The 9,557-nt window shown below is 70.0% G+C and overlaps 1 protein-coding gene across 1 annotated transcript; it reads right to left on the reverse strand.

Moving 5' to 3' along the window:
• Positions 1-42: 42 nt before the first annotated feature.
• On the reverse strand, positions 43-8,930 carry GAS2L1 (growth arrest specific 2 like 1). Its single transcript, XM_068412579.1, is given in 7 exon segments — positions 43-1,757; positions 1,759-2,320; positions 3,623-3,950; positions 4,251-4,347; positions 4,624-4,731; positions 6,905-7,555; positions 8,858-8,930. Coding segments are annotated over 6 exon segments (2,322 nt in total). The 5' UTR covers positions 7,550-7,555; positions 8,858-8,930; the 3' UTR covers positions 43-1,175.
• Positions 8,931-9,557: the final 627 nt, after the last annotated feature.

Here is a 9,557-nt window from a genome sequence, read left to right on the forward strand (position 1 = left end):
CCCACGGTGACCCACAGCCTGCCCAGCCCATGGCCGCCCTGGGCAGCAGCAGACAGGGGCCGTGCCCCCACTGAGCAGCTCTTGGCCGCAGGGCGCATTTGGCTCCAGGCAGCCCCGAGGGCTTTGGGGATGTGGAGGGGTCCCAGGTGCAGCCAGGGGGTCCCTATGGCTCCAATGGGGTGCAGAACATCGGGGCTGACCCTCCCCAGAGGGTCTTGCACCTCCAGGACAGATGACTGGACATGGTGGCTTCAGCTCTGTTGGTCTTTACTGGCTTGGGGGAAGATGTGCAGGGCTGGAGGGGTGGGGGCTCCACGCACAGCCCCATCATGCCTCAGGGACAGCAACATGCTACAGACACGGCTGTGGCCGGCTGGGGGCTGATGGGTGCTGGAGAGGAACAAGCAACCCCCCCCCCCCCGCAAAATACAGGTTGTGACAACAAGCTGCATGTCCCCAAGTCATCTCAGGTGTGGCAAGGAGGAAGAAGAAGAGAAGAAGACAAGAAGAGAAAGTCGCCAAGAAGAGAAGAAGGACATGAAGAAGAGAAGATGAAAAGAGAAGGCCAAGAACAGGAGAAGGGGGAGAAGGCCAAAGAGAAGGACATGAGGAGAAAAATGACATGAAAAGAAGATGACAAGAGGAGAAGGCCAAGAGAGGATGACAAAAAGAGAAGAGCAAGGACAGAAGACAAGAGGAGATGAGACAAAGCAGAGAAGAGAAGGACAAGAAGAGGGACAAGAAGAAGAAAAGAGGAGAAGAAGGAGACGAGAACAAGAGAAGAGGAAAAGGAGAAGAGGAGAAGAAGAAAAGTAGAAGAGAAGAGGTGGTTGCTCTCCAGCCCTGTTCCCAGGGGGCCAGGACGCAGCTCTCTGCTCCAGCCACCACCGTGGCCACACCACGGTCACCCCCACGGGGCTGCTCCCCTGGGGCGCATCCGGGGCCCTGTGTGCCTGGCTGGGGCCGGGGGCTCCCTGCAGGCCCAACCCCTCCTGCCAACAGTCACCAAGCAAAGGAGTCCCAGCTCCCCAACTGTCCCCGGTCCATGGCCACCACCACGGGGCCTCTCCATGCGGGTGCCATCACCAGCAGCAGCTCCATGACGTCCCTGGGGGGGGGTTGCTGGGGGCTTCTCTCCATCCTGCCGGCCACCCACGGCCACCGCGCTGGGCGTCTCAGGGCCAGGCGTCCTCGTCCAGCCCCTCGTGCTCCCGCGGGGCCCAGGCGGGCTCCAGGAAGGAGGAGAGGACGCTCTGCAGAGCCCCCCAGGGCTTGTGCTCCCCGGCCTTGGGGCTGCCGGCAGGGGGCCGGGGGGGTGCCCCATAGCCCTGCGGCGTGGGGATCCTGGAGGGCTTCTTGTGGGGCTGCGTGTCCAGGCGGGGCTTGGCCCAGGGGCGCGGGGCCGGCGCGGGGAGGGAAGGCACCGCCCTGGGGGGCCCGTCCGCCATGGCGGGGGGCTCCTCCGTCTCCGTCAGCTCGTCCTCCCCGGGCGCCCAGTCGGTGTCGGACTCGGGGCCGCCCCGCGTCTCCCGGGCGTCCCAGGAGGCCGGGAAGCAGCTGCTCTCGTCGGAGGAGCTGGAGAGCACGGGCCGGCGCCCCGCATCCGCCATGTCGGGGGGCGGCGGGGGGCCAGGCCCGTTGGCGCTCCGCCGGCCCTCCTCGGCGGGGCCGCCGTGCTTCCCCGCCACGCTGAGGGACGACGAGGAGGAGCTGGAGGAGCAATAGGCCGAGTCGGTGGCGGCGGTGGGGCCGGGGGGGCGGCGGAGGGGGCGCGGCGGGGGTCTCGCCCTCTCCCAGCTCCTCCATCATCCTCGTGTTGGCCAGGAACTCCTCCTCGAGGCGGCGGAAGAGCTGCTGCTCCTGGCCGGGCTCCAGCCGCAGCGGGGCCCGCAGCCGCCTCGCCAGCTCCTCCAGCTCCCGCTGCCAGGCCTCCGCCGCCCCGCCGCCGCCGTGGCCGGGCGCCCCGAAACCCTCCTCCAGCGAGGAGCGGCGCGGGGTGGGGGTCCGGCTGCGGGGAGGGGTCTGCGCCCGCGCCCACGAGTGCTGCCCGTCCCGCCGGCGGCTGATGAGCAGCAGGGGCTGGGGGCCGGGGCGGCCCTGGCTGCGGGCACGCGGCGGGGGGCGGCCGGGCCCGTTGGGCACCCGCGAGCGGCCGCGCTCCTCCGGGGAGGGTCCGGCGGCGTCGCGGGGAGGCTGCGGGGGGGCCCCGCCCCGGCGCCGAGGGGTGCCCCCGTCCCGCGGGCAGCTCTGCGCGGAGGAGGCTGAGGAGTCGCTGTCGCCCGAGCAGCGGCGGGTGCGGGCGGGAGCGGGGTCACGGGGCCTGGGGAGAAGAGAGAGGGGGCTTGGGGTGGGCAGTGACACCCCGGTGCTCTCCCCATTGCACCCCCATTGCACCCCTCCATTGAACTCCCCCATTGAGCCCCCATTCCCCCTCATTGCACCCCCCCAGTTCCTCCCATTGCACCCCCATTGCCCCTCCATTACACCCCACCATTGCCCCCCCATTGCCCCCATTGTCCCCCCATTGTACTCCCCCATTGCCCCCACTGCACCCCCCATTCCCCCATTGTACTCCCCCATTGTCCCCTATTGCACCACCTCATTGCACACCCCATCCCCCCATTGTGCCCCTCATTTCACCCCCACTGCCCCTCCATTGTACTCCCCCATTGCCCACCATTGCACCACCCCATTGGCCCCACAACACCCCCCCACTCCCCCCCATAGCCTCCCATTCCCCCAAATTGCACCTCCATCGCACCCCCGCCATTGCACCCCCATTGCCCCACATCCCCCATTGCACCCCCCTATGGCCCCACATTGTCCCCCCATTACATCCCTCATTGCACCCCCAATGCCCCCCCATTGCACCCTCCCATTGCCCCCCATTGCACCCCCATTGGCCCCATAGCACCCCCATTCCCCCCCATTGTCCCCCCCACTGCCCCCATTGCATACCCCATTCCCCCCCATTTTGCCCCTCATTGCACCCCCCCACTGCACCCTGCCATTGCCCCACATTGTCCCCCCATTCCCACCCATTACACCCCCATTGCTCCTTCACTGCACCCCCTCATTGCCCCCCATTCCCCCACTGCACCCCCTCATTATACCCCCATTGCTCCCCCCATTGCCCCCCATTCCCTCCCATTCCCCCCCCACTGCCCCCCCCGCGCCGCCGGCGGTGGGCCAGCCCGCCCGACCCGCCAATCATCACCGAGGGGCGGGGCGTGCCCACACCAGGCCCCGCACCGCGCGCACCGCGCCTGCGCACTGGCAGCGGCGGGAAGAGGCGGGAAGGGGGAGGCGGGAGAACGCCATGGCCGCCCCCCTCAGAGCGCGGGTGGCGCGGGGCAGGGCTGGGCCGGGGCTGGTTCCCTCACGGGGGGCAAGGCCTTTGCCCCACGGCAGGCCCCAGCCCCACGGCGGGGCGGATGCCCCGCCGTGGGGCTGGGGCCTGCCGTGGGGCTGAGGCCTGCTGTGGAGTTGGGCCCTGTCATGGCGCTGAGGCCTTGCTGTGGGGCTGAGGCCTGAGACATAGTGGGAGCACCCACCTTCCTTCCCCTGGCACAAGGTGACAGCAGGCGATTGTCCCACCCCACCCCACCCATGGGTGCCCTACCTGAGCGTGCCGGCTGCCCGTGGCTCAGCGGGGCTCCTCGAAGGGCTGGCAGAGCCAGGCAGTGGGGCCGAGCCCCTGCGTGGGGGCAAACCCTCCTGCCTGGCACCAGGCGGTGGCTTCGGGATGCCCGTGTCGCCGACACCCTTCGGCTGGTGGCTGCCCCGCTCCGTTCTGGTGTGGCTGCTGTCCCCCCCGCCCAAGGCAGGGCCGGTTCCACGGGGACGGCGGGGGGTGCTGGGGCTGGGGGCGCGGCGTGTGGGGGAGAAGCTGCCGGGAGCTGGTTTTTGTGAGGAGAAGCCCGGGGTGCGGGGCTGGGGCAGGCGGTGAGCTGGAAACAGAGATGACAGGGTGTTGGCAGGGGGGGCACCCCTCACCACCCACCCGCCCTTCACATCGCACTGGCACCCACCTTTTCCCAGCAGGGCTCCCCAGGCTGTGGGTTAATCACCTTGGGAATTAATTTGGCCAAACTCCCCTTTTTCTCCCTCCCCTTTTCCCCTTTCAGCCGGATCAGCGCCCTGAGCAGCCCCACAGAGAACCAGGAGCAACGCAGTGTGGTGAGGTGGGGTGGCACCAGCCAGGGGGTGAGGGTCGGTGGGCTGAGGGGGGGTCCCTGGGGGGCACTCACAGAGGGAGGAGCAGCGGCACGGGTCGTGCTTGTCCAGGTAATGTTCCAGTGTGTCCCAGCCGCCCCCGACGCGCACCATCACGTGGCTCCTCAGCACCTGCGGACAGCCCAGTGCCTGTCACCCTGCCTGTCCCCCAGGACGTGGCCAAAAGCCACCCCACTCCTGGGGCGAGGGGAGCTATATGCGCTGGCCGCAAACAGCCCCCCCCCGCCCCAGGTCCCCGATGTGGGGAGTAAATTCAGCTCAGGGCCCCCCCCCCTGCCATGGGGTCCCTCAGGATGGGTCCCCACCATGCCAAGGAGCAGGGAGAGGAGGAGGGTGGGGGGGGTCCCGGCGTAGGAACGGGGCGAGAGGCGCGGCGGCGGCTCTTACTCGGACGAAGATGAGGGTGCTGGAGTCGCCCACTTTGTATTTGCCCTCGGAGACCTTGACCATGGGGAACTGGGAGGGGCAGGAGCAGCAGCCCAGGATCTCCCGCACCTGCCGGCAGAGGGGGGAGAGGTCGGTGGGGCACGAACCCCCAGCTATAGGGCCAGCCCTGTAGATAGGTGCAGGCAGAGGGGCTGTATAGACCCCCCCGGCCTGGCAGCTCCCTGCTCCTCCTGCCCCTGCAGGAGGGGGCAGGCCCGTGGGTGCCGGGGCCTGCCGGGGAGCAGCTGGGTGGGGTGGTGCCGGAGCCCCAGGCAGCGGGGAGCACCCACAGCACCCACACGCCGTGGGAGAGGGACCCGAGGGGCCTTCCCATGGCCGGCCACCCCTGAGCAGGCTGAGACCGGGCACAACTCGCTTCATCTGCTGCCAGCCCCGCTCCCTGGCACCCACCCGCTCCGGGACCCCCGGGTGTGGGGAGCTCAGAGCTGCCCCGAAACTGGGAATGAAGAGGACCCCCCCCAGCCCTGCTGATCCCCAAACTGGGGGGATTTGCCCCCCCCCCAAGCACCCCACTATGGGGCAGGGACCTCCTGCACCCCACATCCCCCAACAGAAAAGGGTTAAAGCCCCATTTTTTTTCCCATTTCCCCCCCCAAACAAACACTTTATCAATGGGCACCAATAAAAAGCCGGGGGGCTGCCTGCCCTCCTGCCTGCCAGCTGCCTGCACTGGCTGGGGCTGACGTCAGGGATTAGGCAGGGAGCCACGGGGGGGGACGTGGGGACACGGCTGCATCCTGCCCCGGCCCCGTGGGGGGGGCACACGCAGTGCTGCCTCCCCCACCCCTAAATTTGTTGTAGTTTTGGTATAATTCCCCTTTTTTTTTCGCAGGGGTCCAGCCAGGGCGGGATCCGGCCGCTCCCCTTCCCACCCGGGGCAGCAGCTGGGTGGCAAGGTCAGCGCCGGCTGGGGAAACTGAGGCACGGGGGGGGGGGGGTGAGGGCTGCAGGAGGGGCTGGGGGGGGGGTCCTGCCCCTGCTGCCACCCTGGAGGGGGGGACGTGGGGAGCAGCGGGGCCGCATCCGGCCCCACCAGGCTCCTCCCCGGCTCCAGCGCTGCCCATAAAAGCCGATGGCGAGGAATTACGCAGCCCGGAAAAATGCAGCCGGGGCTGGCAGCGCCTCGGCCAGGGGGGCTGGGGGGGGTCTGGGGGGGCAGCAGCGGAGGGGGCACCCCCTTGGGTAGCGGCACCGGGTGGAGGGGGGGTGCAGGATGCTTCTCCCCCCCCCCCCCCCAAGTATGGCGGCTGCGGGACTTAACGAGGAATCGGGGTTTCAATTAAAACATGGCTTTGAGCTTAGGGAGTCAGGGGAGGGCAGATCCCCCCGTCCCCCGCTCCGTGTCCCCCCCCGTGTCCCCCCCCGTCCCCGTGTTAATCCGCTGCCTCGCGTGCGGGCCGGATCCTGCACCCGGCCTGGCTCTAATCCCCCCTGAGCCGCCCCTGGCGGGGGGTCCCTGCGCCCCGGCTGGTGGAGGGCACCCCCAGCTCCTCGGCACCCCAGATGGTGGCCGTGAGCAGCCGGGGTGTCCCCAAGGCTGGCTGGGGACACCAGCCCCACCCTCCAGGAGGGCTGCAGCCGGGCAGGAGCAGGTTCCTGGGGTGGGGACAACGGGGTGGCCCCCCCCCGGCAGGGAGGAGGTGGCAGGGGCAGAGGTGACACCCACATCCTCCCTGTGATTATGGCCATGGCCACCAAAATAACCCGTCGTGATGTCAGGAGGCACCACCGGGCACCGGGGCTTGGCTGGGGGGCTGAGGACCTCCCATGGGCCACGGAGAGCTTGGTTGGGCGGCTAGAGGGGACCTCCCATGGGCCACTGGGAGCCAGGTTGGGCGGCTAGAGGGGACCTCCCATGGGCCACTGGGAGTCAGGTTGGGCGGCTAGAGGGGACCTCCCATGGGCCACTGGGAGCCTGGTTGGGTGGCTAGAGGGGACCTCCTATGGGCCACTGAGAGCCTGGTTGGGTGGGTGGAGAAGGACATCCCATGGGCTGCAGCCAACCTGGTTGGGTGGCTAGAGGGGACCTCCCATGGGCCACTGGGAGCCTGGTTGGGTGGCTGGAGGGGACCTCCCACGGGCCACTGGGAGCCTGGTTGGGTGGGTGGAGAAGGACATCCCATGGGCCACTGGGAGCCTGGTTGGGTGGACAGAGAGGACCCCCCAGGCCATAGAGCAGCCGGTTGGGTGGACAGACAGGCCCCATGGGAGGGCATCTCACCAGCTCGTCCAGGTTCCTCAGGTCGCAGAGGGCGATGGGCCGGGCCCTGCCGGGGTAGGCGGGCGCCCGGGGGTCCCGGCTCTCCTGGCGCGTGCCCAGTGCCCCGTAGGCCATTTGGTCCCTCATCTCCTCCTCGATCTCCTCCTCCATCTGGATCAGCATGGGGGCCAGCATGCCGAACTTGGAGCCCCTCCTGGCCACCTCCAACAAGCAGAGGACAAAGTTCTTCTCGTTCTTTTTCAGCACCAAGTCGTTGGTCTCGAACATGAGGACGTCCTGGATGCCGAGGTCCTGCCGGCACCACCGGATGAAGTTGGAGACGTTGTCCCGGGCGACGAAGGACCCGGGCACCACGTTCTTGGCTTGGAAGACGACCTCGTTCTGAGGGACGTGCATGCGGGCGGCCACCTCGGGGTGCTGCCGCTGGAAGTCCAGGGCGCTGCGGTTGACGTTGTTGGCGTGGCGGCAGAGGTGCCAGCCCGTCTCCAGGCTCTCCAGGAACGTGTCCACCTGGATGTCCAGGTCGTAGAGGGTGTTGAACCACTCGGCCAGGTCCTCCTTCATGGCCTCCAGGTACTCCTCGCTGGAGCGGAAGGGCCGGATGCTCTTGGAGGCGGCCGACTGGATGTGGCTGGTGTCGGCCATGGCGAGCTGCCACCGCAGGGGGCAACGGGCAGCGTTACAGGCAGGTGACACCCCCCCCTCAGCCTGTCCCCACCAGCGGCTCCTCCCCAAGCAGAGTTTGGCCACCCAGTGTGTGTCCCCCCCACTCAGTGACCCCCCCGTGCCTCAGTTTCCCCCACCCCTTACCCGTGGGCAGGAGGGTCACCACCACTGCCAGGACCTGCCTGGCACCTGCAGCACTGGCACCCCGTCCCCTCACCTCCCTGTCCGTCCTTCCCCGTGTCCCCTCACCCCGTGTCCCCCCATCCCCTGTCCCCTCACCCCGTGTCCCCCCATCCCCTGTCCCCCCATCCCCTGTCCCCTCGCCCTGTGTCCCCCCATCCCCTGCCCCCTCACTCCCATGTCCCCTCACTCCCCTGTCCCCCCACCCCGTGTCCCCTCACCCCGTGTCCCCCCACCCTCTGTCCCCCCACCCTCTGTCCCCTCACCCCTGTCCCCCCATCTCCTGTCCCCCCGTCCCCTGTCCCTTCACCGCCTGTCCCCTCACCCCGTGTCCCCCCATCCCGTGTCCCCTCACCCCGTGTCCCCCCATCCCGTGTCCCCTCACCCCCCTGTCCCCCCCCGTATTCCCTCACCCCATGTCCCCCCACCCCCTGTCCCCCCACCCCCTGTCCCCTCTGCCCCTTCTCCCGCATTAATGAGTCACTTCTTGCCGATCCCCCCCCAAAGCTGCCCAGTCATGGTGGGTGTCACCGCTGTGGGGGTGTCACCATCCCGGCTGTCACCACCGCAGCAGCAGGGGACACCCCGAGGGACCGCAGTGCCCAGACCAGGGCCCCCCCCACCCCCCCCCAACCCCGAGGGGCTGCCCCACGGGGGGCCCCAGAGCCCAGCCATGGCGGGGGGGGGCTGCACCTGGGGGAGCCCCCTGCCCTCTGACCTGGGGGGGGGACAAGTGCTGGTGACCCCCCACCCTGCTGGGGGGGAGCCCCATTGCCCCTCCCTGCTGCCCCCCAGCCCCACACCCTGGGGGGGTCCCTGCTGCCGGGGGGGTGGGAAGGCTCTGCTGGGGGGGGTTATCTACACCCGGGGGCCCCCCTCCCTCGGGGGGTGTCCCCTGCGCGGGGGGCCCTGCCCCGGGGCGGGCGGTCTGTTGCGGGGGGGGGGGTCAGCACCTGCGAGGCAGATGCCGACTTGTGCGGGGGACACGCGGGGGGGGGACGGGACACGGGACCCCCCCCCCCCCCCCCCCACATACACGACACGGGTGGGGACACGCGGGGGGGCACAGGGACACCCCTTCCCCCCCCCCAACCCCCCCGCACTCACCGCCGGCTCCGCGCTCCGCTACCGCCGGGCCGGGCCGCGCCGCCCGCCCGCTCCCCGCTGCCGGGGGGGCCCCGCCGCCGCCCCCGCCGCCATCCGCCGCCGGGAGCCCGGGGCCGCCACCGGCACCGGGATGAGGCCCGGGAGCGGGGCCGGGAGCGGAGCCCGCCCGCCGCCGCCGCGTCCCGGCCGGGAAGTTGGGGGCGGCCCAGAAAGGGGCGGGGCGGGGGCGGGCAGACACGGGGGACACGGACACGGCGGGGGGGACACACAGAGCGACACCCCCGCACCTTGCCCGGGCGTGAAGTGACACAGAGCGGGGGGTCACACGCCCCGGGGACCCCCCAGTTGGAGCTGTGTCCCCCCCGCAGCACCCCCGCACCCAGCCCGGGGCGGGCAGGATGGGGCCCTTCCCCCAGCCCCAGCGGAGGGGGCAGATGGGGAAACTGAGGCACGGGGCAGCGCGGGGATCCCTCCAGCAGCTCCCGGGGGGGCAGCGGCGGGGTGGGCGGGCGGCACGGGGCTGTCCCCCCCCCCCCCAGACAGGGACACTCTCGAGGGAGGCCAGACGTGTGTGTTCGAAACGTGGCGGTTTCATTTTATAACCCGCCGTTATCGCCCTCCCGGCCCGGCACAGCACGGGGCGGGGCACGGGGGGGCCGGTGTCATTAACCAACCGCTTTTTAACGGGGGGGGGAACAGA

This window comes from Nyctibius grandis, chromosome 14 (genome assembly GCF_013368605.1).
Source record: "Nyctibius grandis isolate bNycGra1 chromosome 14, bNycGra1.pri, whole genome shotgun sequence".
NCBI lineage: Eukaryota > Metazoa > Chordata > Aves > Nyctibiiformes > Nyctibiidae > Nyctibius > Nyctibius grandis.